Source organism: Nyctereutes procyonoides, unplaced genomic scaffold, assembly GCF_905146905.1.
Source record: "Nyctereutes procyonoides isolate TBG_1078 unplaced genomic scaffold, NYPRO_anot_genome, whole genome shotgun sequence".
In the NCBI taxonomy this organism is placed as follows: domain Eukaryota; kingdom Metazoa; phylum Chordata; class Mammalia; order Carnivora; family Canidae; genus Nyctereutes; species Nyctereutes procyonoides.
Genome location: NW_026575040.1, coordinates 3,086,448 through 3,114,425, shown reverse-complemented (window position 1 = coordinate 3,114,425; position 27,978 = coordinate 3,086,448). Strand labels below are relative to the sequence as shown.

The 27,978-nt window shown below is 60.8% G+C and overlaps 1 protein-coding gene across 2 annotated transcripts; it reads right to left on the bottom strand.

The window, feature by feature from the left end:
* Positions 1-71: 71 nt before the first annotated feature.
* On the bottom strand, positions 72-27,230 carry STRA6 (signaling receptor and transporter of retinol STRA6). Of its 2 annotated transcripts, XM_055320096.1 has the most exons (19): positions 27,082-27,230; positions 20,757-20,892; positions 16,874-16,940; positions 16,539-16,624; positions 15,264-15,403; positions 14,772-14,795; positions 14,418-14,584; positions 12,883-13,005; positions 10,648-10,715; positions 10,402-10,478; positions 10,075-10,136; positions 9,004-9,166; positions 5,512-5,587; positions 4,380-4,513; positions 2,934-3,051; positions 2,749-2,850; positions 1,855-2,018; positions 1,465-1,605; positions 72-936 (listed from the first exon to the last, which is right to left on the bottom strand). In XM_055320096.1, the coding sequence occupies exons 2-19, from the start codon at positions 20,861-20,863 to the stop codon at positions 788-790; spliced, it is 1,968 nt and encodes a 655-aa protein (XP_055176071.1). In that variant the 5' UTR covers positions 20,864-20,892; positions 27,082-27,230; the 3' UTR covers positions 72-787. The 2 variants fall into 2 exon arrangements, with proteins under 2 accessions (XP_055176071.1, XP_055176070.1); XM_055320095.1 differs by lacking the exons at positions 4,380-4,513; positions 5,512-5,587; positions 27,082-27,230.
* Between the last annotated feature and the right edge of the window lie 748 nt (positions 27,231-27,978).

The window sequence follows — 27,978 nt, the reverse complement described above, 5'->3', positions numbered from 1 at the left end:
CACAATCGCAGTGTTGACTTACTGGCAATAGGGGCGGTTTCCCCCATGTGCCCCGCCCCGAAGGAGGACTGTTTCTCAGGGACAAGTTTATTACAGGGAGCACACTACCCTCTTTCATAATATCTAAAGGCACACCAACTGCAAACATATCAGGCTCTCAAGTGTGGCCAGCGGGGTGTGGGGCCTGGTTTGTGCCACGACTTCGCTGCCGGGTGGGAGCCCATGGTTTCCTCCGGGGCTGCCTTACAGGAAGGCCCAAGGCCCCCCGGGGAGCAGCAGGGGAAACGCTGTGTGGTTCATGGCGGTGAATCCGAGGCTGAGCTGGGCTGAGATGGCACAGGAGGCTGTTCTGGCCTGAACCCCCGGCCCGGTCGGGAGAGGGTTGCAGGGCGGGCTGAGGCGGGTGCAGAGCCAGCACAAGGAGTGGCCTGGACTCGGCCGCCCAGCTCCACTGACCCCCAGACCAAGGGCCTAAACCACCAGTTCCTTCCTTCGGAGGAGGTTTCCAGAGCCTGCGGGGGCCCAACCAGGACCCAACCAGAGTCCAACCAGAGCCCTCCCAAGGCTCCTGGTGCGGACAGACCTCCGCCCGAGCCCAGCGCCCTGGCTTCTGCTGCTGGCAGCTGATGGGGGAACTGGCGGCAGAGCTGTGGGCACTACGCAGAGGCTCCCGGGGCTGGGAGGATGCTGGGGAGGCTGGGGAGGACGTGGGCTGGGAGGAGGGGAAGCACCCCAGCACCCACCAGGAGGCAGTGGCTTCCCCGCCCTCAGGGCCAGACTCGTTGGCCTAGGTGCCCGAAAGGGCCGGCTTCCGGAAGGCCTGCAGGGCCGGGTTGTGCAGCAGCGTGTAGGCCACTCCCCAGCGGGCCCTGCCCTGGCGGGCCCTGGGCCCTGCTCCCCTGGCCGCCGGGTCCTTAGTCTGCAGCAGCTGCATCCCTAAGAGGGAGAGACTTTCTGTGAGTCCGTCAGCAAGCACCCAGCCGAGCCCCCTGCACCAGCCCTGAGCGCCTCAAGGTCCCGGGGGGCCTGGGGCCCAGGGGGTTCCGAAAGGCTCAGGAGGTCATCCTGCAGGTGGCAGACGGGGGGAGGGGGAACTGGAGGAAGAGCTGGGGTAGCCAGCTCAGTGCCCCCCGCCTCCTCCATACTCTCCAGGCAGCGGGGTTGGGGGGCAGACACCTCATCTTGCGTGTGAGGAGGGGGTGGGTGTGTGCGCGCTTGTGGAATGCGGAGAGGAGACGTGTCCATACCGTGGAAATAAATGACCCTGAGAGGGACCAGGAAACTCCTCACTTCCTTTCTCCCCCAGGCAGCGGAGGAGGGAGGGAGGAAGGTAGCGTGTTCCTGGCACCCGCCCCACTGTCCCCCATTGTCGTTGCACACGCATCCTACGTGGAGGGGACCATGTGTGCCTCCCCTCAGAGAAGAGGGTGGTCTCCACTCCCATAGCCCAGGGGGAGGGTGCACCTTCTTCTTCCTCCTCCCGTCTGAGGCCGTCCTGGGGGCGCCTGGGTTGCCGCATGCGCAGAAGCAGGGTGCAGAAGGCTGTGGTGGCTGGATGTGACTGGCTGGCCTCAATCTTCAAGAAGCTGCAGTATGTGTAGTAGCCTGGGGAGAGTGAGGATGGCAGCCCTGGGGGGAGGGCCGCACCGGCCCCTGACACGCGCACGGCGAGTGGCCTGTGCACCTGCCGGAGCCCCTCCCCGGGAGCCCCCTTCCCCAGGAGCCAGAGCAGGGCCCACACGGAGCCCACACACACCACTGCGCGAGGTTACAGACTGGCTCTGCGGATGGATTACCACGTGCACGAGGTCAGGGCCCGGCCACCCTGCTCCTGGCCCTGCCCGGTGACCCTACCTGGGTCCAGAGCGGCTGCCCTAGGTGGCATCAGGCTGAGATCCATCTGGCCAAGGTGGATGGCGTTGTAGAGGGCAGAGAGGAGCACCCGCCAGGCGACCACCATGGCACCCACCAGCACGTTGATGGGGAAGAGAAAGAAGGTGACTGCATAGAGCACTCGCCTGGGGTGGGGGGAGAGAAAAGCCTGAGGCTGGACCCCCCCCCCCCCAGCCCCTTCCTCAGGGTCAGGGGCAGACCTGGATGAGCACAGCCGCCGAGTGTTTATGGACCAGCCACCGTTTGTCGAAGCAGCCTGCCCTGTGCTGGGCCTGCCCTCCCCATATGGCTTGTGTCCCACCAGCATGGGAGACTGGTGGTGGTACTCCCTTCTGTAGAAGGGTAAACTGAGGCCCGGAGACATCAGGTGGCTTAGCTAAGGCTGCGTAGCTACCCAGCGGCAGAACTGAGGCTCATGGCCTGGATCTTTCTGTCTCCCACCTCCCTCCCCTAGTCCCTTGTCTACTGACTCTGAGTCCCTCCTGGTGCTGAGGTCCTCCCCCAGCCTTTCCACCTAACGTGCAAGTTATGTTTCTATTAACCTCCTTCCTGTGAAGGGGGGAGGCACATGGTTTTGGGGGCACAGAGGATCCAGGGGGGGAGAGCAGTGCTGATCTCCAGAGCAGCAAAGGCTCCAGGAGTATTTCTGGCACTGTGATAGGTGAACAGAGGTATCCTGGAGTAGGCTGGGCCACTGTTCCCTTTCTGTTTGGGAAAGACAAGCTCTCCTACTCCCCATCGGGCTTCCCTGAGATAGAAAAGGGAGGCATGGCAGTGGAGGCAGAAGGACACAAAAGAAAAGACCCCGAAGAAGAGGCTGAGGTCCTGAGGGGACCACAAGCCCAGGAGGCTCACCGGTTGGTAAGCTCTGGGCGTCCATGGTGAGTCTTCAGGAAGACCCAGTGGGCTGCCGTGTTCTGTAGGATCACAGCCAGGGACAAGGTCAGCCAGAAAGGCCTGCAGGGGGGTTGGGTAGGATGTCACTATTAGGAGCCCTCTGGGAAGTGGTCCCAGAGCCTCTAGCTCCTCGCCTCTCTCACCATGAGGACTCCAAGTGTCGGAGGAGCAGGAGGTTCCTGCCATGGAGCACGGGCATGAACACCAGGAAGGCAAGGATTGTGGTCCCCAGGAAGAAGATGATCTGCTGTACCAGGAGCCCTACAGGATGGCGAGGTGCAGAGGGACAGATGTCGGGCTCTGCGCGACCCGGCCGCCCCGGTGATCCCAGGGGCCCAAGGGCTGAGGAACGGGGCGGGCCTGGTTTCCGATCCCTGCTCTGCCACTGCCTCGCTGTGCCAACCACAGCGAGTTACTTTGCCTCTCTGAACTCCGGTTTCTTCCTCTGTCGCCTGGGGTAGTGGCCCCTACCTCAGAAGGCTTATGGTGATGATCCAGTATGTCTGTGGCCACTCTTGGACAGCCTCAAAGTGCTCTGCAAACCTTATGTTCCTCCCAATGGCCCCAGAGTCCTTGGGGACAAGATTGCATTTTGAATGAACGTTCAGGGTCCTGCTGGCCAGAGCCTGGCACACGGCGGGCGCTGGCAAGTTGTCTATTGAAGCAACTGGCTAGTTGTTTATGTGGCGTGACGTGGACAAAAGAGCTCAGGAGGCGTAAAGTCCACCGGGATGAGGAATCCCAAGTTTTGGTGCTAGCAAGTCCTCTTCTCCTTCATCATTCTCCTCCTCCCGCAGGGAGGTGAGGACTGAAGGAACCACCCAGGAGGGGAGTCTGGCCCTTGCTTTTGCAGCACTGACCCCAGCCCCTCGCTTCAGAGGCCTTTATTCACCACCCCACCCCGGGGAAGAATCGGAAACGTGGAGCTGGGGCAGCCCCGGGGGCTCAGGGGTTTAGTGCCATCTTTGGCCCGGGATGTGATCCTGGGGTCCTGGGATCCAGTCCCATGTAAGCCTTCCTGCATGGAACCTGCTTCACCCTCTACCTGTATCTCTGCCTCTCTCTCTCTCTGTGTCTGTCATAAATAAATAAAATAAAATAAAACGGAGCTAGGAGGGGTCCTGGAAAGCAACCTAACCTAACCCTCTCAGGCAGGACCCCCTTCACAGCCCCGGGGACGTCCACAGACCCTGCCTTCATACCCCCGGTGATAGGGGTTTCACTACCTCTAAGGCAGCCCTTGGTGGCATAATGCTCCCTTAGAGAAGCAGGAATAGGCCTCCTTGAGCTTCCCACCTTGCAGCCCTGGGTCTACCCTGCGTGTAAAAAGCTGGTGGCACTGAGGGGCTATCCTCGGGTGAGGGCTATCTTTTCTCCAAGGGCTTCTGCACCTGCTCCCCTCCCCTAACCTGAGTGGAGGCCGAGAAGGAAGGTGGGTCCCTCTTCTCGCTCTCACCCTGGAGTTGGCCCCAGCACAGGTAGGCGGCACCCAGGGGCATCCAAGACCTGCTGAGCACTCTCCCCTCCCCAATTGGGGCCAGTTTTGGGGGCCAGGTGAAGCCAGCTGGGGTGTGCAAGGGGGAGCTCACCAAGGCAGGTAAAAGCAGTGTGGTAGGCGCTGAAGCTCATCCAACACACTATGGCCTGGCGGGAGGGGTGGGAGTGCTGGGGCAGGGGGCCCAGGTCCAGGGCAGCCCCTCGGTGCAGAGCTTGCAGGTTGGCCCTGGTTGGGGGACAGGGGTGAGGAAGGCAGGGACCTCAGGACACACACACACACACACACACACACTCCCTAAATTCCTCCCTGTCTACTTACAACCTGTGGCCATGGACAGGAAAGCCAAGGGCTGCAGGAGCCCGGGGGGAGATTACTAACCCAGCCTGGGTGGTCAAGTGGGGCTTCCTGAAGGAGGTGGTCTCTGAGTAGAGTCTTAAAGGAGGAATAAGAGTAAGTTTTGGTGCCCAGGTGGGGGCAAGGCAAGGATCAAGGGAGACAAATTTAGGCAGAAGGCTCAACCTGAGCCAGTCAGAAAAGTGAGGAAAGGACCGTAGGAATGGAAAGGGACTCGCAGTTGGGCCACCAGGGCAGGAGGCAAGGTTCCCGGCAGGCAGAGGCTCGGGGGACTTCCATGCCAGCCTGGGTAGGGCCAACCCTGTGGGGAGAGATCCCTGGGCGAAAACCCTGAGGCCTGGCCAGTGTGCCCTCTGACATTGCCCCCTTTCCCATCACCCTGCTCCCAACCAGAAGCTGCCCTGCCTCTGCACTCACGACTCAGCTCCGTATCCCTCCCCACGAAAGGGCAAGCGCAAGCGAGGCAGCGTGGCATTCAGCGGCCCAGAGCAGCCCAGCAGCAGCCGGCTCTCCTCCACGCGGACACCAGTGCCAACACTGGCACGAGGCAGGCTCGCTCCCGCTGCTGCTCCTTACGCAGCCCTGCAGCCCTTCCTCCCTCTGCTCTGCCTCCTCTTCCCATCCCAGGGCAGGGCGGGCTTTCCACGCTGCCTTCCCAATTGAGTCAGCCCACCCAGGTGGGCCCTTTTCAGAGGGCAAGGTCCACACGCCACCCCTGGTCACCGAGAAGGCCCCGGGCAGCAGGGCGGGACACAGGGACAAGCGGGGCCTACGGCGACTCTCCCTTCTTCCATTCCCAGGGCCGGCCCCATAGGCCTCCTGCAGCTCTTCCCCACATCTGCACCCGGGGGTCGGAGCCTGCCACTGACCTGTGTGTCACCAGTGAGCGGATCAGCATGAGGAAGGTGAGTGAGCACGACAGGACCAAGGCTGAGATGTAGCAAGCTGGAGGGGCAGAGAGGGAGCCAAGTGGGAAGCGGGAGCCTGCAGTTCCCTCGGGAGCCCCTGAACCGCCCCGGGGCAGTGCCTGGTGGGAGCTACCCGGGCCCATACCCACACCCATACCCACGCCCGCCCTGAGCAGAGGCCCTTGCCACTGCTGCCCGCCCGGCCCTTCTCGGCTGCAGTGCGAGTCAACGATCCCAGCCCTCCCGTCCTGCTCAGTGACACGGTGGCCAGGACAAGGAGAGGCCGGCTCTGAGCCTCCAGGCCTGGTCTCCACCCTTGTCTCGCTGCTCCCAGTGCTGTGTGATCCCCAGAGAGAGGTGCCATCCACCCCGGCAACCGCCTCCTTCTCGGCTTCCCGGCCATGTGGCGTTCGGGGGGCCACTCGGTCCCCCAGCCTCAGCTTGCTCATGCCGGGCACAGCGCCGGGCTGCCCATCTCCCAGCATGACGTGGGCCTTAAACCCAGCCCTGGCCATGCCCGCACACGAGTCTGCTGGTCCTCATAGCAGGGGAGCATGCACCGTGCGGAGCGAGCGGCTGAAGTATTAAAGCCCAGCAGGCTCTCCTGCCCTCCATCTGCAGCCCGCCTCGGCCCGCGCCCTCACGGCAGCCCAACCGACGAGGCCGGGCCCACCCAGGAAGCTGAGGCTCGGTGAGAGGGCCTGAGCCTCTAGCCGCACCGCTGGGAAGTGATGGGCTGACACCAAGCAGACCCAGCACCAGCCCAGGGAGCCTGCCCCCCCGATGGCCTCAGTCGTCCCAGGGCGGGTGTCCCACCCGGAGACTCAAACACACGCGGAGAGGCAAACGCTACTTGCACGTCGCCTCGATGCCGTAGCGGCGGGTCTCAGGGCCGGCAGCCCAGCTGGGCCACCTGGAGCGGCAAAACCCCTCGCGGCCCAGGTGGCACCCTGTGCCAAGAAAATCGGAATTTCTGGGTGTGACATCCGGTCCTGAGCTTTTGGAGTTTCGTGTGCAGCCTGGCGGGGAGCTGCTGCACCGGGGGCCTTCCAAAGACGATGATCCAATTGAATCATTGGATCAATTCATTAATTGATCCAATGATCCAATTAATCATTGAATTAATTCAATGATGAATTAATGATTCATTTCAAACAATTGATTGGAATCAACCAACCCACCGACTGGTATCAGGTGCCCGCTACGGGGGTTCTCAGAGGGAGGCTTGCATCACAGCCACCAGGACAGCTCGTTCAGGCATAGAGGCTGGGCCCACCCTCAGTGGTTCTGGGGTCTAGCAAGGGGCTTGAGCCTTGGGGTCTTAAAGAAGTTAGCAGGCGATGCTCAGGCACGGCCACGGCTGGACACAACTGCAGAGGAAAGCGCTGGGGGTGTGCAGCTCTGCCCTGCCCCACTGGCCCTTCGGGAGCCAGCGCGGCTCCAGCGGTAGGGCACTGTGGCCCGTTTCCTGCCAGGTCAGGAGCCTGCCGGCTGAGCGGGCGCAGGCAAGTGAATGGGTTAACACAGGGGGAAGGCTCAGCAACCCCCGTAGTGCCAGGCCTGGCTTTTGATCATCATTCATCTACCTCCTGCCTCGCTCTCCTTCAGTTGGTTCCAAACTTGGGTCTCCCCAAATCCTGGTACCTGTAAACCCTTCCTGCTATTTGCTTCCTGGGACCCTGCCTGGTAGATAGATCTCTCTTCCTCCACTGGGTGGAGGGCCTCAGGGACAAGGCTGCCTTTGTAGATTCAACACCGGTTCTGCAGTCGGGAACCGGAGTCCCGAGAAGCCGTTTGCCCAAGATCACACGGATTGTAAGTGAGCGGGAGTTCTAATCTGGTCCACCTGGCTCAGAGGCCGAGCCCTCTGTGAGCGACGCCAGGCTTATGGCCCAGGTGCCCAGTAGGCAGCCCTAAAACAGGCTCTTGGAGTTGGGAAGACATGAGCTCAGTACAGAGCAAAAGGCCCCTGGGCCTGGATATAATCCCAGTTCCAACTGTGGCTTACTGAGTGGCTTTGGGCCTAGCTCTAATCCTCCCCTGCCTCAGTTTGCTCATCTGTGGGCTGGGAGAGTAAACCCTACTCTGTTGGGCACCTGAATCCGAGAAGATCCAAAGTGGAGGCCTTGAGGCTTGGATGTGATGATAAATGTCACTGTAGGAGGTAGAAGCAAAGTCTGCCATCCTGGGCAGGTCCCTCCTGGCCTCCAAGCCTCCATTTCCTGTCCTGCAAGATGAGGATTGACGATGCCGACCTAAGAGGGCTGCTGTGTGGGTGCCGGCCTTGGATGCAGGCGGATGTGGGCCACGTCCGCTCCTGCCTGTGGTGCGGCTTGCAGCCAAGTTGGAAAAACCTCCCTGGCGATGTCATTTGCAGCCCACCCAGAACTTGTCACCTGTCCAGCTTGCATGGCCACAATTGCAGGGTAGCCTCCGGGATGGGAGCAGAGGCGCTCGGGAAGGTGGTGGGAGTGGCGGCCTGGGAAGGGAGCAGCCCCTGCACCCGTCTGTGCCCACCCCCACTTCCTGCTTCTTTCCAATCTGCAGGGAGAGGATGGTGCTAACGGCCAGGAGCAGTGGTGCCACCGGAGCAGTCACACCCCATCTGCAGGGTGGGCAGCCTAAGCTCCGACCCCCGTGGTGCTCCTCAGAAACCAGGGTGCTCATACCCACGGGGCCTCCCAAGTGAGCCGAACGCAGGCCTCAGGATTCCTGACCACCAGGCTTTGTCTCGAGGTGTGGAGGGAGCCCCAGCATGTGGCAGGAGGCTGTATTCCTCTTGGCTCCTCTCTAGCGGGTACAGCCTCAAGCAATGCCGCCCTGAGAGTCAAGGGGGGGCGCTTCCCCAACTCCTCTGCAGGGCTATTGGGAGGGCCTGTGAGGTGGTGCGGGTGCAAGGCCAGACTAAGGGCTGAAGGAGGCATCAGACCCCAGAAGGGGAGGCTGGTAGGGTTCCCTGGCCCAGGGCCTCATTGTCAAGGCTCCCCCCAAGCCTCCCAGGGAGGGAAGGCACAAGGAGAGGGCCCAGGAGGACAGGGATCAGGGAAGAGGAAGCACTACCCTGCCCAAACCCGCCCGCCATGGCGATTATTAGCTCAGAACCCGGCCCCCTCTCCCACATCACTGCCTCCTTCGCTCCCCCGGCAAGGCTGGAGGGGATCACACACCCCGAAGCCTTGCCCGGCTCCACACCCGAAAGCTGAGTGAAGACCCGGGAGCTGAGGGTGGGGGACACCTCACAAGCCCCAGGACTGCTTGGATGACTCCTTCAAGTCTCAGAGACCCGGACCCGGAAACTGCCAGCACCCCAGCTTGGAGGTGAGGCAGGTGGGACCCAGAGAGAGGAAGGGACATGCCCAAGAGCACCCCGCGTGGCCCTGGCAGGCTGGAACTGAGCGTGGGTAGCCGCCTCATGTCCCTACTGGGCCCCCTCAGGCCTCCTGGGGGCCTCACCTTCCAGAGCCCACAGGTAGTACTTCACCAGCCCCACCACCTCCTGCTTGTCCTCCGAGAGAAGGATCCCGAAGCCAGCCAGCAGGTAGCAGATGTCAGTGGTGATCCCTGCCCTCATCCTCTGGATGGTGGGTACGACGCCCACCAGCAGCAGCAGGGCCACCTGGAAGAGCCCCACGAGGAAGGTCAGGGACCTGGCCGTGCTCACAGCAGGCCCCCATCTCGGACCAAGTGTCTTCTCAGCCAGCAGGGTGACTTGGGGCATAAACCCTGGCAGCACACAGGCTGCATCCCCATGCCCAACGCCCCTCAGGGCTCTTATGGGCCCTTTACCCGCACGTTGCAAAGAGATACTTGAGCCCAGCAGGCCACAGCCGTGCTTCCAAGCAGCACAGCCGTATGTCTACACCTCTATCTATCCACCGTCTATTGTTTAAACTGCAGAAAATAACATTTCCAATTGCCCGTGTTGGCAAAAGCCAAGTATCCCATAGACGAGCACAGGCATTGAAGCTAGAGGGACCTGGGCTCACATTTTGGCTACCTTGGGATATTAGCGATGGGAATTTGGTCAGGTCTAATTCTGAGCCTCAATTTTGCTCATCTGTAAAATGGAGAAAAATCACACCTACCTCCCAGGATTTGGGCTTCTCAGTTTTCCGGGGGTGGCAATGGAGGGGATTATTCAATATCTCAAACACATATTATTTACAAACTACCCAAACCTGCCTAAACCCTCCCAAAACTGCTCAAAGACGAAAGTAATTCTAGTTCCTCTATTTTACAGCTAATGTGTTCAGAGATGTTGAATAACTTGCCTAAGGTCACACAGGAGGTAAATAATGGAGCAAGGATTTAAATCCGTGTCTGTATGACTCCAAAGCTCATGCTCTGAGTACAGGAGCCCCATGAGAGTTGACACTCCCTCTCCTGCGTGTAGGCCAGTATTCCCAAGATGTCCAGGAGCAGCCGGACAGGATTGCGGTTGGGGCTTTTGGGCAGTTGAGCTGGGCCTACGCTGTCCCAGGCTTAGGGGTTGGGTGCAGATGGCACGACAGGGGCAGGACATACCTGATATATGGCGCTCCCCGTCAAAGTGGCTGAAAGCACCAGCTTCAGAGGGAGTCGGAATCCTGCAGACCCCAAAAGAAGGGGTAAGATGTAAGGGGTAAGGTGGTAAGCCGTAGCACCACCCAGGCCCGGGAGCCCCCATCCCTCCCAAAGGGCCCAGGAAAAGGGCCAGGGCTTGTAGGCCCAGCGAAGGCAGGCCAGGGACTTCCCCTTGTCCCCAGCGGGGCCTGTTCCTACTGACTAGGGTTCTGGGGGACGCGAGCTGGCCTCTCACTGCAAGGGACGAGCGAGATGCCCTGCCACTCCACCTCAGCTGCCCCTCCATACCTCGTTGTGGAGTGTAGATGTAGTTTCTGTAGGACACCCAGGCCCGGGACAGGAAGCCATGCTTGGAGGCGCGGGAGCTGCAGAAAGACGGAGGCAGGCGGTTCCCTCGGGAGAAGCCCCTGCCCTGAGCCCGAGCCCCAGTTTGGTTTGTTTCTCATGCTGCCCCCCAGGCTGCCTGGGGCAGCCCCCGAAGCGGCCTGCCAACTGGGCCTGCCCAGGAGCCGGAGGATGCGTCTAGGACCTCACCTGCTTGCCAGCTTCTTCCGACAGAGGAGGGTCCTCAGATAGTCCTCCGAGTAGCTGCTCTGCAGCCCCTGGGGAGACAGACGTGCGAGCAGATGAGACCCGACTGGGGCCATCCCGGGGACCTGGCGCAGGTGCCAGAGTGGGTGCACGGGGCTCTGGAAAAACCTCCTGGCTGTGGTGAGGTGCAGAGAAGGGCCAACCTGCGGGGGCGAGGGCCATGGCCCTTAAAGCCGCCCTTTCTCCTCCACAAATGGGAGACGAGTGCCAGGCTCTAGAAGACTCAGCGCTGAGCGGCTCTTCCTAAGGGCTGGCTCCAGCTCTCCGTCTCCCCTGGACACATCCCTGAGTGGGACACAGGACGGGCCCGTTCCAGGTCACATTCCCCCCCCTCCCCCCCCCCCCCCGCCCGCCCCTGCCTCTCCTGCTACCCCAGGGAGATCACAAGGGTGACAGGATTTGCCTAAGCCACATTCCAGGCCCTAAGCTGCCTGCCAAGTGCCAGAGGCCCACAGCAAGATGGGGTGAGCCCTGCCCCCCATCATTAGGAGAATACAAGGCTGTCACCTGTTGCCATGGCAACCCCGAGACCCACCCCCACCCCCACCCCTACCCCAGGGTAGCTGCGGGTCAGCTCTAAGCCTGACTGGGTCCCTGAGGCTTAAACCTCTCTGCCCCAGGGCCAAAGAGGATTTGATTTCTCCCAGGACTCCTCCAGGGGAGAGGCGCCAGAGGAGGCCCCCAGCGGAGGGTGGAAAGGGCCCCAGCAGGTTAGACGTGTGCCCCTGGGGGAGCCGCTCCCCGCTTCGGAGACAACTAAAAATGAGGGGACAGTGGGCTTCCCCAGGAGAGTGAACGTCAGGAGGGCACAGGGACAGTACCCGAGGTGCCTACTGCTACCAACCCGGAGTGGGGTGGGCCCACGGAGGACCCGGGGTGGCCGCTGGGGGACCGGAGCCCACAGGCCTCTCTCCCCTCGGTCTCCTTCCATCCTTGGGGTCCGCGATCCCCCTCCGGCTTCCGTCCCAGCCCCCCTCCTGAGCCCCGGCCCGTGGTCCAGCCGCCCACCGCCACCCAGGACCGCGCATCGACCCCCGCGCACCTGCTCGCGCCCGGCATCCGTTCCAGGTCAGCAACTGGCACCAGCAGCTCCCTGCTGTCTGGCCTGCCTGCCGCCTGCTGCCCTTCCCCACCCCGAGAGCAACCGGGCCCCTGGGCATCTGTGGCCTCGGCCTCTCCGCTGCTGCCCCTCCCTTTGGGGGCCTCTGAGGCCTGGTTTCTGTCTTCCTCCTCCCCCACTGAGAAGAGAACCTGACCCGGCTCTGCCCTCGCCCTCTGCCCTCGCCCGGCTCTGGTTGGGGCCCGGCTGCACGTCTCAGGTCGCACGGTGCCCTCTGTTGCTGACTCCCGGGGTGCCGGGAGCCCCTGGAGCGCAGACAGTAGGTAGCTCTGGGCCCTGGAGCCCTGTTCGGGGCCTGACCCTTGGGAGGCTCCTTGATGAGGTTGCAGGAATTCTCTCTCGCTGTGATCCACCCACCTGTCCATCGAAAACTTCAGAAATATTTGCTGAGGGTCTACCACGTGCTAAGATCTGCCCAGTGCTACAAATTACATGTGAACAAAACAGACACTACCTGTCTCTGCCCCTTTGCTCCCTCCTCTTCCCTACCCCTGCCAGGCCTTCTTATTCTTTCCATGCTCCCGGTCCTCCCTGTCCTTCAGAGCCCCTACGGAAGCCTACCTCCTCCAGGAAGCCCTCCCAGCCTGCCTCAGTTCTCCCAGGCCCCTGCTTTATCTCACTTTATCCAACAGTAGCCAGCCCCAGACTGATTTCTATGCCACTCTGCCCCGGGAGCTTCCTGAAGCACGTGGGCACCCGCAGAGCTCCCAGGAGGCACCAGGCTCCTGGCCGGTCTCATTTCTCTGGCTGCAGTTTCCATGCGTCAGAAGCAGAGCTCAGACTTCCCCGTCCCCCGGCCCACCCCTCCTCTGTTGAATCCCCACCGTGCACGCAGCTGGGTGCCCCAGGCATCCCGGGTGCCAGCCGAAGGCCTGGCCTAACCTTTGCTCGGGGAGGGAGGACTACCCAGTCACTTGGTGACTCGGCAAATATTTTCGGAGCACCCACTATGTTCTGTGGCTCACGTCAGGCGTAACAGGACAGGGAATCAACAGATATGCAGCAGTTCAGGACATCCTGGGAGTGAAGAGGAGCCCAGCCCGGCCCTGCCCCTTTACCTCGGAGCCCGCTCCTGGCCTGCGCCTGATGCTTCTCACCAGCTGTACCGGGTACCAAAGGCTCAGGAATCCAAGGCCCAGAAGCAGAGGCAGGGAAGCCAGCAGGGAGTAGTACTTGTGGATCTAGACAGAGAGACCGACATCCAGACACACCTACCTTCGGCCTTCCTCCCCCAGCCGAAGACCAGGATCCACTTCCCTTCCCACTTGGCTCCCACTGGGCCTGAGGATGGTCTGAGGCTTCTTCTTTATTTTATTTTATTTTAATCTATTTATTTATTTATTTGGTCTGAGGCTTCTGGTTCTTGGCTCCCAGGCCCCTCAGCACAAATACTCCTACTGCCCTCCTAAGGCTCCGTGGAGGCACCTCCCCGGGGCTCCTGGGCTCCTGGGCTCCCACTGCCCTTAGAGGAGTCCAGTGAGGAAGTTATGTAATCCCCTCTTCCCTGCCCCAGGGAGCTGGGGCTGCCCTGGGGTCTGAAACCAGGGATACCCACTTTCTATGCTCCTCTGTTCCTGGGCTTTGGGCACAGGCCCCTGAAAATTAGACAAAGGCCTAATTCTACCTATGTCCAGTTGCCACCTGGGCACCAGGGAAGCACGAGCCCTACCTCCTAGCACTGCCTTCCCCGGGGTCAGGCCCCTTCTGGATCCACTTATTTATTTCTCAATTCAATGCATTTTTACTGAGAGCTTAGTATGTGCCAGGTTCTGGGTGATGAAAAAGACCAATGAAGTCCCTGCTTTCAAAGAAACCAACTAATCTTCATCTCTACCCTGGAGGATGGTGTTATCTCCACTTACAGGGGAGGAAACTGAATCTCAGAATGGTGACATGGTTTCCTCAAAGCACTTAGCATCACCTGGCATCATTCTGTATATTTATGTATTTGTTGTATCTTCCCTTCTGGAATGGCAGCTCTCGGGATGCCAGGGACTTCATCTGTCCTGTTCCTAGCTGTATTTCATTAGTTAGAAATGTCCCCGGTACAGAGTATGTGCTTCAAATATGTTTGTGGAAGGCAGCGAGGAAGGAAGGGAGGGAGGGAGGGAGGGAAGAAAGAAGCTGGGTTCAAACTCAGGTTGTTTGGCTCTGAAACCTATGTCTCCACCCTTTGGGCTTAGCTTCACACTCCAGCCAACAGCCTGTGAACCAGGCTCTGATGTTCTAGAATTCTCTTTTTAGCCATCCCCCAACTCAGGGCTCACCCTTCTCCATCTCTTCACTCCCACTCCAGCTTGGCCAAAGCCAAGGCTGGGGAATCAATAATGGAGGGATTTCAGGCTTCCTCTTCCTCCCTCCTGGCCCCCTCCTGGAGCAGAAGCTCCTGAGGACAGGCCCAGCTGCCTTGCCACCCCCACCCCTCCAAGGACAGAGGGCCCAAACTGGGAAGGGCTTGTGTGTACAGGGGTGGAATTCTGTGCACAGTAGGGCACAGCAGAGAAGTCCAGCATATAAAGAGAGGAAAGGAGCCCCCCGGTTCACGCAGCCCCTCCATGCTCCTCTGCTCAGGCTCTTGTGAGTCAGGGGTTACCTGGGGTGTCTGAGGACACTCTGCCCTCTGCCAGACCTGGACCCCAAAGTGAGCCCAGGACAGCATGCTGCCGAGCAGGTGTGCAGCTCCGTGCCTGACGGTGGCGCAGGCGGCCAGAGGGTAGTAGAGGGCAGGGTAATAGAGCAGGGCAAGTATCTTCCAAGGCCCTGGAAGACAAGATGGGCAGAGGGAGACACGTGATGGGGAGGCAGATGTGGGGGGTCTGGGTCCAGCCCCGGCAGGCCACTCTCCTGCCTCCCCCTCCTGAGCCCCTCAGCTGCTTCCGTGAGCAAGAGCCCCACATTCAAATTCAGGTTCTGACCGGTACCAGACTTGTGATCTCGGGCAAGTTACCTCTCAGAGTCACAGTTCTTCCATCTGTAAAATGGAAATAAGGGTAGCACGTTAGCCCACCTTGACCCCTAGCGTCCTCCAGGGTGAAACGGGGCTAACAGCCACGTTTCGAATTGTGGGCATTGTGAGGATTGGCTGCTCTCAGGGGGTCATGTTAAGGATGGTGGCCCCTCTTGGCAGCAGCTATCCTAGTACCATCACTTCCCTGAACCCAGCTCAATTCTCCAGAACTGCCCCCGGCCCCCGCTTCCGTCCCGCCCTCTTTCATTCTCTTTTCTGGAAAAGGGGTTGGCACAAGAACAGAGGAGGTGGACAGGGCGGTGTCATGCACTGTGGCTGGGAGGTTAGCAGGACAGCATCTTCCTGGCGGTGGCTCAGGACGGGGATGACTCCCTGACTCCCTGCAGAAGAGCTCTGCCCCAGGCTCTGGACTTCCACCCAGCCCAGCCCAGCCCGCCAATCCGGCCCCAGGACCTCCTCTGCCCCGGGTACCTCCGCTGGGGAACGAGGCCAAGGTCAGGAAGGGCAGCGCGTCCTCAGCGGGGAGCAGCAAACACAAGGAGCTGAAGAGGACCATGAAGACAGCCGCGGGCACTGTCCAGGTCATGTCCCCAGCCAAGAAGTCCACAGGGCTGGGGTAGAGACAGGGACAGGACAAGAAGGGGTCATTCAGGCCCTGCACCCCCATTTCCCGCCATGTCCCGTAAACCAGGCAGGTAGAGGGGGACACTTTCCAGATGGAAACTGAGGCCCACTCTCTGTTCATTCCACAGGTATCTGTGGAGTGCCCCCATGTGCCAAGTTCTGGGTCCCATGGCAAAGTGACTCAAGAGCTACCCCCACACCCCCAGCCTTACACACTCAGGCAGTGGGAACAAGCCCGAGCACTGCTCCCTCCGCCCACCCTGGAAGCTCCAGGAAACAGCTGCCTCCACACAAATCAGTCTGTCTCAGCTGGCAAGTCTTCAGAGAGCATGGAGAGTCACAACATCCTTACGCAACAGCCACCGCCCCGGCCCGGGTGTGGCCCCGGGGCAGAGGGCAGACAGCGGGCACAGCTGTCCCAGGCATCGGCCCTCTGGGCTCAGCGCAGGCCCCACTCAGACCCTCTGCTTCTGTCGAGCTTGACCTCATGCCCTGAGAGCTCCAACCGCTTCCTTCTCCCTCTACGCAGGGCAAGCTCTTACCTGGGCCCACCAGTAGCCCAAGCTAGTTCTTCCCAAATCTATCATGGCAGGACTCACCTGGTGCGTGGCCTGGGCCTGGGTGGCAAGGCTGTCTACACTGGGGCTCTAACCAGTACCTCCCCCAACCCTTTGGTGTCTCCCCCATGAGCCTGCCCAGTCTCATCTCCTGAGGGTCATCCCTGTCCCAGGCTCTGGGGTCGCAGGACTGAAGGAGACAGGGGAAGAAAGTTCTAGCCTTAGGGACTGAAGATGAGGCCCATATCATCTGCCATCAAGCATCAGGGTCAGGGTGAGACCCTCAAGGGAGATGAAGGTCCAGATTGCATGGGATAGGTGTCGCCAGGCTATGGGCCATCTGAGGAAATAGGTAGTGGAGCTGGTGTCTCCCTGGGTCTGGGACAGGAGCAGGCGGCCTGAGTGGGGCCCTCCCCTTCCCTCTGGGCCCCTGCCTAGGCCCAGAGATCCAGGTAGTCCATTCTTAGTAAGAGCAAGCGCCCTCTGGGCTGAGAGAAGTGGGGGTGTGGCTGAGGCCCCCACCATCCCAGAGTGGCCCTGTTGGCGCCCAGGCCTCGGCACCCACCTGGGCAGTCCAGGCCCACCATGCCTGGAGCGGGGCCGGAGTTGGCGGCGCCTCATGAGCACAGCCAGCAGCAGCAGCACGAGGACCTGGAAGGAGAACGCAGAGCAGGCCCTGGGTGCCCAGGACAGCCCCCCGCCCAGGGCACCATCATGTGGCATATCGGGGCCTGACCAAGAGAACCTTGGAGGGGTTGGACTCGGCCTGCATCCTGGTTGGGGCCCCACCCTGAGACCGCTCCCGGATTTGGGGCTCTTGGGGCCCCCCTCCGCCAGCCCCCCCCCCAGTCTGGCAATAGGGTACAAGCAGTGACTAGGCTGGCCTCAGGTTAGACTCACCGACAGCACCGCCAGGCAGGTGTGGAGGAGGCCGGAGAGCACGCTGGGGTGGCAGGAGGGCACTGCCCTGCAGAGCGAGGGAGGGCTGGCTCAGGCTTGTGGGAGGACCCCTGGCATGTGCAGCCAGGCTTGGGGTTCCAGGCTCTACACTGGGCCCTGCCCTCCACCTCTCTCAGCCCTCTCATCATTCCCTGACAGGCTTGCCCAGTTCCACCTCCTGGGGGTCATTCAGGGCTCTCAGGCCCCTCATGGGGTGCCAGCCTCATGCCAAGCTCTGAGGTTACGGGGCTGAAGGATACAGCAGGCGCCCAGGGGAAGGCACGGAAGAAACAGAGGGGGTCAGCTCAGCCTGGAGCCCCCTTCTTTCCCATCCATTCTTCCTGGCCTTCGAAGCCCACTTCATTCCCCCCTCCTCCAGGCAGCCCGACTGCTCCAGGCCTCATAGACCTGTCCTTCTCGGAACTGTGGGCTGAGCCCTGAGTGAACTGCCTCGGTGGAGCAGTCAGATGTATGGTCCTATGATTGGCCCTGTGGCATTTGATTTGAGTTTAAAAGATGGTTTGTTGAGGCAAAGAAGGGGAAAGGGAGCTACGCTCAGGGGGAGGAACACGAGGAAGTGGGTGTGGAGGCAGCAGATGGTGTGGCTGGGGCCTAGCAAGGCTTTCAGGTCGGCTGCTGTCACGGGGTGGGGGCAGGCGGGGAGCAGGTCACAGCAGGCGCGAGAGGCACTAGGGAGCCATTGAGGGTGTTGCAGTGCCAGTGTTCTAGATCTGGGGAGATTCCTAGGACTCAATCTCAGTAATAGCAGCAGCAGTAACTAGTACTTACTAAGAATGGACTACGTGCCAGGTGCTGTTTGCTCCACGCATTAACCCAGGTAACCCAGGTATTACTGAAGAGGTGGGTGCTATTATTAATCCCCTTGTGTAGACAAGGACACCAAAGCTCAGAGAGGCCAAGTATCTTGCCCAAATCACACAGTTAGGAAAGCAGCAGAGCAAGGATTCGAACTGAGGTCGTCTGGCTCCAGCGCCCACATCTGACCGGGAGGGGAGAGGTAAGGAGGACGGAAGGAAGTGTTAGGTTTAAGAACCGTATGAAAGAGTCATTTCTGTACGGCAAGAACAGTTGAAAGTTAGCATTTCCAGAGAGTTCAGCATAAGCAGTGCTGGGGGAGAGAGAGGACAGGCCGGCTCAGAGGCAAGTAGCAGGAAGAGCTACATGGAGGGGGGTTTCCAGGATGACCGCAGAGCTCTAGGCCCAGAGGGGAGGTGGGGACCAAAATCACACGCAGCCGGGGAAGCAGGCTCGGTCTCGCACTCAGGGGCAGAGGCCGGACCGCCGAGTGGGGAGGACACTGAGACCAAGGAGCAAGACAGGGAAGCCCGGGTGGCCCAGCGGTTTAGCGCCGCCTTCAGCCCAGGGCCTGATCCTGGGGACCCCGGATCGAGTCCCACATCGGGCTCCCTGCGTGGAGCCTGCTTCTCCCTCTGCCTGTGTCTCTGCCTCTCCCTCTTTCTCTGTGTCTCATGAATAAATAAATAAAATTTTTTTTAAAAAAGGAGCAAGACAAATGCTTCTAGAAGTTTGTCTCTGAGCAGGAGCCCACAGAGGGCCCCACTCAGAGGGGAAGGGAGAGCACCTGTCTCTGGGTGGGAGGGAAAGCTGACTGCCTGGGTCGTTGGACCCTGATACACTCCCTGCCCCCAGAGCAGGGCCTGCAGATCACCCTGAGCTCGGCCTCAGCCTCCTGCTGGGAGGGCAGGCCTGGAGGGAAGCCTCCGATTCCCCAGGCAGCCCTTTGAAGTGGCGGGTAGGTAGACAGCTGTCATAGGCATTCGTGTCCCCAGGGTCTGGCCCAGCAGCTCAGTATTGGTGATAAGTGGATAACACATGGGCAGATGTCAGGCTGGGCACATGACAGGGTTGGCGGGCTCCAGGGTAGGAAAGGGCCAGTCCTGTGCTCACAGAAGATCCCAGATGATCCCACCATCAGACTCACTACCTGCCTCCCCAGCCCTTTCACCGGGTATTTCCAGCACAAGGACAACTGGACAAGTGTGACCAGAAGAAGGAGTCCAGCCGGCCACTGTCACCAGTGCCCGCCAGTCCGAACCCCAGCCTGCTGAGGGACGCTGAGATGCAGAGGGGGATCACCATCAGGAGCTCCCCAAAGCTTTGGCGCACCGCCTCCCTGGGGTATCTGACTCGCTTAGGGAGAGGAAGGCTCAAGGTCATCTTGTTGGTATTCCCCCGAGCTTCCGCCTTCGGGGGTGGTGCTGGGCGGGGGGTGCCAAGCAAAGCAGCTCGGATTGGCCAAGTAGGTAGAGTCCAACAGACCTCATCCTTGGGGCAGTGGTAGAAGGCAGTGGCAAATTCCAGATGCCTCCCTTGTTAGAGGTAATGCTGCCCATTCCCTGGGCCCGGCCATGTACCCAGCTTCGTTCTGAGGCCATATCCCAGGAGCCTGGCCCCAGCCGATGCCCAGGGCCCTGAGGCTCCCGGGAATGCAGCTACAGATTAGGGTCTTAACCCAGGTCAGAATCCATAACCTCGTGGGTTTCCGGGCCCCTCCCCAATTTGCTGCTTCTCTTACCCCCAAAATATGCAGCAGAGACAAGGAGCCCACGGGCTGTCTAGATCAGCCAGGGAAGGGGGCAGGAAATCCAGGTGGCCGGCACCTTGGCCCCTCCCAGCACGAGGCCTGGGTGGGGCCTCCGTCCCTGCCGGGTGACCCAAGCGCGGCCAGGCCACAGCCCCAGCTCCCGGGGATGCCTGCCAATATTTCCCCCACTCTAGTTTGAGTTGTTGATGGAGAGCAGATGTGTGCACATCTGGTTCAGCCACCACCACCCCTCCCCAGCCTCACCTTTTCAGTTCCTCAAACCCTCACAACAGGGAAGCAGGGGGGATGAGGAGAGGCCCAGGAACAAGAAGGAGGGATCTGGACTGTGGAGCCCACATAGGCGAGGTGTTCTTGGCAGCATGTGGGGCCCAGGGAGGCCCAGCCCCTCTGCCAGGGCGCACAGACTAAACAAAGACAGGGTCTGGCCAAGGGAGCCATGGGCCGAGGTAGTCACCCTGGATGGGCAGAGGCTGCCTCCAGCCGTGGGCTCCCCCGAGCACTCTGGCAAAAGAGAAAGGGCCTCCTCATCTTCGTGGAGACTCAGAGCTGCCCAAAGGCCAGGGGGCGGCGGGGGGGGGCATCTTTCCTCAAGGCCTCCCCCTGCCCTGGGCTGCCCAGGGAGCCTGACGCTGCTAACACTGCACCCCAGATGGTCACCATAGGGACCAGTAACCCCTTGAAGTCCGGCCCAACTTCCCTCACCCACTCAGCCAACACTCTGCACTCCAGCCACAGGCCAGAGTCATCCAGGAGCCACCGGGAACCAGCTGGACCTGAATTCGCAAAGATAAGGCCCAGGAGGCTGTATTTCTCACAAATCGCACAGGGGGCACCTGGGTGGCTCAGCAGCTGAGCGCCTGCCTTCGGCTTAAGGTGTGATCCTGGGGTCCCCGGATCGAGTCCCACATCGGGCTCCCTGCACGAGCCTGCTTCTCGCTCTGCCTGTGTCTCTGTGTCTCTCATGAATAAATAAATAAAATCTTTTTTTTTTTTATAAAAACAAACAACAAATCACACAGGTGCTTTCTGAGTGACAGCCTGGCCCACGTTCCCCACCTCAAGCATCAGCACCAGGGCGAGGGCTGTTCTGGTGTCACGGGAGCCTGAAGCCCGGGGAGGCTGTGACTTGCCAAGGGTCACGCCGCAGAGGAACGGCCCCGTTCCTCCCAGGGGTCCTTGCCCAGGGGCTGCCCCGTCCCCCGTCAGTAACCTCTGCCATGGCCCACTCTGCTGGCAGACGCGGTGGGGGCCACTTACCCCTCTGGCGGGAGCTCCTGGCCATCCTGGGGTTCATCGAGGTACCAGTCGCTGTAGTCGTCTGCGGCCCCGGAGGCGGTCTGGTTCCCGGCCGCCTGGGACGACATGCTCCGGCCTTTCTCCTCCCCCCGCTCCCCTGGACAAGGGGGGAAAAACCACTACAGATGTGAAAAGAGGCTTAGGGAGAAAAAAAAAAAAAAGAAGAAACCCAAACAAAGAAACGTTTCTCTTTAATCCTGAAGGTTACTTTCTTGCTCTTAGCTCTCTGGGAAAAGCCGTCCGGAGGGCCGGGGCTGGCCCACGGGGAAAGGGAAGGGCTTCTCCTGTCCCTTCCCGTCCCTTCCTGCCCCGTCTTGCCCGCTCCCCCAGGGGGCGTTACCCCCTTGGGAAGTGTGCGCCCCCGGGGTCCCTGGACTCCTGCCGGAGCACCTGTCTGTTCATCTGACCACCAGCCCTTGGGCGAAGGACCATTTTCAAAGAAAGTTTGTCCAATCCAAGCTGCCCGAAGAGACACCCCCCCTCTTCCTTCCCGCTCCCCAAAGCCACCCAAACGGACCCACAGACACATACTGGGGAAGGGCAGGGAGGAAGGAGCTGCAGAGATGAAAGGATGGGCGGGCAACAGGCAGGCGACACAGCTGGACCCTCCCAGCTGGGCTCCAGGTCCCTCCTGCCCTCCCAGTAGGTTGGGTCGGTTGGGGTCGGGTCAGGTCGAGTCCAATCCCCCTCTTTACTGGGCTCCCGTGGAGACAACACCGCCTCCCCAGCCCCAGCCTGCGCTCTGCCCTGCTCGCTCTGCTCTGCTCGCTGGCTCCTTTGGCCCTCGGTGATGGGATCGCACTGTGGTCCTAAGAAGCTGCCCCTCCCAGGGTAGGAGGCCCCAGTTCCACTGGTGGCCTGAGCCCTGGAGGGGTGTGGCCAGGAGGGTCCAGCACCTGGCTGCGCACACATACCTGCCTCCTGCGCCTCCTGCACACACATCCTTGCCCACCGCATCTGCAGCCCCCCGCCCCAACACACAAGTCCAGCATTCTGCAACCCAAAGAGGTGGCTGGGGCTGGAGCAGGGGCAGAGGTGGGGATGGGGAGCCTGTCTGCGCCTTCTGTTAGGTTTCCATGAAGGAGGCAACATGTGTCTCACTGGTCAAAACTTTAGTTTCCAACTTGATTTCACCAGGAGATAACTCACCCTCATGAGGCGGAGATTAGTCCTTTAAACACAAACCAGACCCAGGGGGTAAGTAAGAACTCCTCCTGCCTCGGCTCCGCCCACGCCACGGGGTGAGGGTGAGGAAGGCAGGGCCCAGGCAAGGTCTGGGGCTTCCCCTCCTTCCCCCCACCCCTGAGAAGCCTGTACCCCAGCCTGGCTCCCCTCCCCATCCTGGCCCCAGCTCAGAAGGGAGACAAGATGCAGATAAACACACTGAGTTGTTCTCAGGCCCCTGTCCCTGGGTGGGGGGGTCAGGCACACGGTACATTTGAAGCTCCCTGTCTTTCCAGCAGCCCAGGGGGGCCCTCCCCAGCCAAGGCACTCGTTCATTCCACAAGTGGTTGCTCAAAAAGCATTTATCCTTGTATTCTTTTAACGTAAATTCATTGAACAGCTACTAAGCGCAGGCGGCTCTGGGCCCTGGGACGGGAGAGTGTGCCCTCCCGGGGGAGATGCAGACAATTAGCCAAACCACAGGGCTGAGGGCTGAGTCTTCCTGCCTACAAAGGGAAGACAGGCTGCTCTGATGCATGCCACAGGAAGCTGAAGTTGGTCTAAAAAAAATGGGGGATTCCCGAAAAGAGAAACCTTTCCATGGAGGTCTGAGGGTAAGGAAAAGTTAGCTATGCGGACAGTGGGGGTCTTGAGGATGGGAGTGGGGGAGAAGGAAGTGTGTTCTTGATAGAAGGAACAGTGCCAGGGAGGCTCAGAGGAGACAGAGCTTGAAATCCTAAAAGCTGGGGAGACTGGGTGGCTCAGTGGTTGAGCTTCTGGCTTTGGCTCAGGGCATGACCCTAGGGTCCTGGGATCGAGTCCTGCATTGGGCTCCCTGCATGGAGCCTGCTTCTCCCTCTGCCTGTGTCTCTGCCTCTCTCTCTCTCTCTGTCTCTCATGAATAAATAAATAAATAAAATCTTAAAAAAAAAAAAAAGAAATCCTGAAAGCTCCCCATTCAAACTTAGTAGCCAGCCCCACAAGGCCTTCTAGGATTAGAGACTGAGCATTCTGCCGGCCCCGTGGCTCCCCCTCCTTCCCAGATGACCCTCTTCCAGGAAGAGGGCTCAGACCACCCCTCTGCCACCCCCAGAACTGTCAGCAGCAGCCGACTCAGAACTGAACCCAAACTTTCTGTGATGCAACAGGGAGCAGGAGCCCCCACTGCCCATCCGATCCCAGAACCCTGGGCTGAATCCAGCCTCCCAGGCCTGGTGGCGAGGTCCTGGGGCACCTGCCTCTCCTCTTCTTCCTCCCTTATCCCACTGATGCGCACTCAGCACGGGGCTCTTAGGTGACGACGACTTTATAAACTGGATTTGGCCAAACTATGGCCTGTTCTAGTGAGCATCACTTGTCCATGGGCCTGTCCTGTGCAGCCTACTATGCCTCCAGCCAGGCTTTTGTCTCCAGCCTCGGCTCCAACCCTACAGCCCCGCATTCCCGCCACTGCTCAGGAGCTTTGGACTCCCAGCCTAGAGAGCAGTGACTCCTATCCCATCTTAAATCCCCACTCGTGATTCCTCCAGCAATTGGAGTCCAGTCTGTGATGGGGAGCTCACTCCCTGTATACAAGGCAGAGGCATTCACAGCTGGGCAATGCTGCCTCTCAGAAACTGCTTCCCTCCCTCGAGGGAGCCTCCCCAGGCTGGTTTGTTCGTTCATTCATTTATTCAACAAATGCCTATTGCATCCCCCTTCTGTACCAGGCAAGGTTCTACACGCTGAGAAGGCAGCAGTGAGCCTGGACCTGGGGCAGCGGGGGACACCGTGTCATGGTGCTGAGAGGGAAAGTAAAGCAGGACAAGAGAAGAGGGACACAGACAGGAGGTGGCTGCTTTAGGCTGGCTGGTCAGGGAAGGCCCCACAGAGGAGGGGGCACTTGAGCAGAAACCTGGGGGAAGGGAGGGGTACCCAGCCGGGCGCGGAGGAAGCCATCCGGGTGCCCGAGGAGCCTCCAGCAGCCTCGGGAGCTGCCAGGGAGGTCCCAGGCCAGCCCAGCCCCAAAGCACCTCTCCCTGACTGAACCCCGCTCGGCTCCCCGGCATCCATCGCGGTGGATGCCTTCTGGCAGACTGTCCCTGAGGGATACCCAGTGCCCATATCCCCTCCCTCCTCCCTGGGGAGGCCCCCACCAGAGGCGAGGACATCGTGAACTTTTTTGCTCACTTGGGTGTAGGCACAGTGGCCAGAAGGCAGCGTGTGCCCAGTGCCCAGATCAGGGCCACGTGGGAAGCAGGCAGGAGCAGGCCCTGGAGGAACAGCACGGTTGCTGGATGGCATTGGAAAGTGCCCCAGTTGGGGAGGCAGGCTTACCTGGGTCTGAACCCTGGGCTGGCTGAGTGACTGAGTGACTCCCTTGGCCTCTCTGGGTCTCAACCCTCCTCTGTCCCAGGAGGAGTAGGGCTTTCAGCCTGGAGATTCTTTGTGGGCTCTCTTCTCCCCAAGGCCCCTACTCCCTGCCCTCAATGACTTCATGGCCCAAGAATGTGGAGCCAGCACACCAGGCACCCGGCTGGCTGGCTGGCTGTAGCAAGAAGGCCAAAGCCACAGAGGCTGTGATGACCCAGGTGTCCCCCCGGCCCCCCGCCCGGTGTCTTCCACCCACCCTCCTGGCCCACAGCTCCCCGCCCATCGTGCTGGGGGCTGGGAAGAAGACAGGCCAGGTGGCAGACCACAGATACTGGGTGGCTGCATGGCTCGGGCTGGGAGGGGGACCCCACTTCTTGAGCCAAAGTACCTCCCTAGCTTGGAGCTGGAAAAGCTTGGGGCCTGCCTCTGTAAAACGGGAGGGTTGGCTCCAAGCTGTTAGGAAAGATGCCACCAGGCCAGACAGCAAGCAGGCTGGGAAGCGTACTGAGAAGAGAAAGACGGTAACACCGTGCGAAGAATTTCCCCACCCAGCGGCAGGGTCCACAGCCAACCCCCTGGAACTGGTTTTAGAGCGTGACTCATGCCTTGAGGAGTCGGAGACTGGCGCCTGCCACCAGGAGAGGAGGGCCTGGAGAATGGAGGGACTTCAGAGACACACTGCAGACACTTGGGGAAGAGAGGTGGGGGGCCGGTGGGGGGGGACAAGGAGCCGTCCTAGGCAGTCTTGGAGGCTTCCTGGAGGAGGGGGCCTGAAGCAGGGCTCCAGGGGTAGTAAGAATGAAACCTTAAGAGAGCTAAGAAGGGGGGTCTGGAAGGCAGGAAGATAGGGCAGGGGTCAGGACCACCTAGCTGTGGCCTGCGTGAGCCCATGTGGGCACATCCAGGTGAGGCTGATGGCAGGACCTGAGGGGCGGCGGCCCAGGCCAGCAGGGCTCCCAGCTGGGCACAGACTGGAGGGTGCCCAAGCCCTACTCAGTGTCAGAGAGGGTCGCAAAAGCCTTCTGGGTTCCGAGAAGACAAAGGCCATCTCCTCCTACCTGGGTTGGGCACGGAGCTGCCCTGCTCTGCCCCTGGGGCTGGAGCTGGCCCACGGAGGCCTTGGGACAGGGCTTCCTTCCTCCCCATGTTTTTGTTCAAGTTGATTAAATCTGAGGAATGTTTGCGTCCAGGAACAGAGGCCCACGTGTGCGCCTTCAGCAGCCTCTGGTTATCAAAATCCTCTAAGGGCAAAGTGCTAGGCTTAAAAGGAGCTAACAGTGGGCCAGAGGCAATGCGCAAGGCCAGCAGCATCCCGAACCTCGAACCTCAGCACCACCCCCAAGGGCTCCACATCCTCCAGAACACCTCCAGAATCTCAGCAATAGCCCCCAGAATTATAGCAACACCACGAGACCTCCTGGAGCCTCAGTGTCACCCGCACGAGCCCCCAGAAGGTCAGTATCGCCCCAGAACCTCTGAAACACCTCAGAACCTTGGTCATATCCCAGGGACCCTCAGACATGGCCAAACCAAGCACAAGCTGGGGCCCGATGGTCAGAACCATGGTGAGCAGTTGCAGAAGGTCCAGCCCACTGTCCACCGGCCTCCCAGCCCGGCCCCAGCTTCTCGGAGTCCAACACATCCCCCCAAAAGTTGCACAGTACCCAAACTTCAGTGACACCTCAGAGCCTCAGCAGTGTCCGTCACCCCCAGGAGTCAGCAGGGAATGCCCAAGGGGTGTTGAACTCAGGAGCAGGGACGGTGCTTTGCAGCTGGGCCCTGCCTATGGGGTCCGCTGTGGAGAGGGAGCCCAGTCAGGTTCGACCCCACGCAGGTCAGTGGGCTCTGAGTCTGCTCCCATGTACAGGGCGCCCATGTAGCAAACTGTCCCCAACACACAAGGGTGCCCAGCCTGTCCCCAGGCACAGCCTGACCCCTTCAGGGGCCAGAAGGCCTGCTGTTGGCTGCTAAGCTCATGAGGGGCGAGGGGGGATGGTTCTCTACCTCCTAGGTTGCTTGCCATAAGGGAGCATCAGGCCTCACCTGACACACCCTTCCTGGAATCCTGTCCCTCCCACCACCACCACCATCAGACAGGAGGGATTTCGTCCCAACTGCTCTGGTGGGAGTGTAGACACTGACTGCTCGGGTGGGAGGAAGGTAGCCGGCCGGGCTAGGGAGCAGCATGTTCCGCCCCTCCCGGAGTGTGAGGCTAGAAGTGACTCAGAGCGGGGAAGCTAGAGAGGCAGACTTCAGCTCAGGACAAAGGGAGCTTTCTTCCTCTCCCAGGGTAGTGAGCCCCCAATCAGGGGAGGCAATCAAGAAGAGGGCTAGATCGAGATGCTACAGAGGGTTTCCTGCCTTCAGGAGAGGACTGGCCGGAGGGCCGTGAAGGTTCTCCAGGGCTGGACGAGGCCCGGACTCCTAGCCAGTCCTGCCCGGGGTGGCGCCGCCTCGGTTTGGCCTTGAGACAGAGACCTGTCGTGCTGCCCTCCCTCCTCGCCCCCCCAGGAGCTGACCGGAGGCAGATCCCCTGAGCTCGCTCCCCTCCCTCTCTCTCTCCCTCTCTCTCTCTCTTTCTCTCTCTCTCTCTCCTTGTTCCCGCCGCTGTAAACTCTTCTGATGTGTCCCTGTCTTTGGAGCTGGCGCAGGCTCCCAGGGTCCCCAAGCACGGCCGCCTCCAGGTCTCCAGTCCCATCCCCCGCTGCGCCCCACGCCACCGTCCCATCCAGCCTCGGCCTCGGCCCTGTTCCCCCCCTCCCCGTCCTACCTGGCCACAGCCTGGCTCCGGCCCCCCAGGGGTGCTCCCCAGCAACCCAGGCCTCCTCCCCCGGTGCTGGGTGCTGGCTGGGATCCCGGAGACCTAGGCGCCGCGGGCTTAGCAGAGGGCCCCAGGGAGGGTCCCCAGCACCTGCTTCAGAGGTGTTCCGTCTCCTCCTCCCAGGAAGGCGGCTCCCTCCTCCCACCCACCCTCCCACCCGCCGGCGCTGGCCCTGCCCCGCCTCCCAGCCCCGGCCTCCTGCCCCCCACCCCGGGCCTCCCGCCTGTGGTTCCAGAACTGGACAAGCCCCCCCCCCCTCTCCAGCCCGGCCCACAGCCAGCCTGGGCCCCACGCAGCACACAGGATGGCCTGTCTCTGGAGAGCCCCCCCCCCCCCCCCCCCCCGCCCCACCTAAACCATTTGCCCGAAACTCGATCTCCCTGGCCCTCAGAGTCACCTCTGCTGGAGAAGCCCGCCGGGCTTTGATGGCTGAGTTTCCCCAGCTGTGGCCCCGGATGGGCTCAGGAACCCCCTACCTACCGTCATTTGTCACCATCCGTCACTCCCCACTCCCGGGGCCACTGCCTGATGAATTGCTCCAAGCCAGAGGGGAGCCACCAGCTAAGCTTTTAATAACCCGATCAGCCTCCCGCTGCTGCCCAGCTGGGCTGAGGGCCCTGACCATGGGAAGGGGGACTTTGTCACACTTTCGTGGGGCTTTGGAGCTTGGATTTCAGGAATGATCCATTCAAGGGGGAGAGCCTTCTCCTCAACTCCCCATAGCCCCGTTTCTCTCCAGAAGTAGGCCGGGGTTCTGGGGCCTGCTCTTCATCCCAAACACATTCCTGCAACCCCCAAGGCTGCGGGGACAGTGGGCCAGCCGATCCCCATCCCCGTCCTCTCTGT

Coding starts and splice junctions, on each gene's coding strand:
- STRA6 (XM_055320096.1), bottom strand. CDS start 20,863: ATGTCGTCCCAGGCGGCCGGGAACCAGACCGCCTCCGGGGCCGCAGAC. Junction 13,006..14,417: donor AGTGTCCTCAGACACCCCAG/GTAACCCCTGAC, acceptor CTCTCTGTCTAG/ATCCACAAGTACTACTCCCT. Junction 4,514..5,511: donor CGCTCACTGGTGACACACAG/GTCAGTGGCAGG, acceptor TCCCCCAACCAG/GGCCAACCTGCAAGCTCTGC.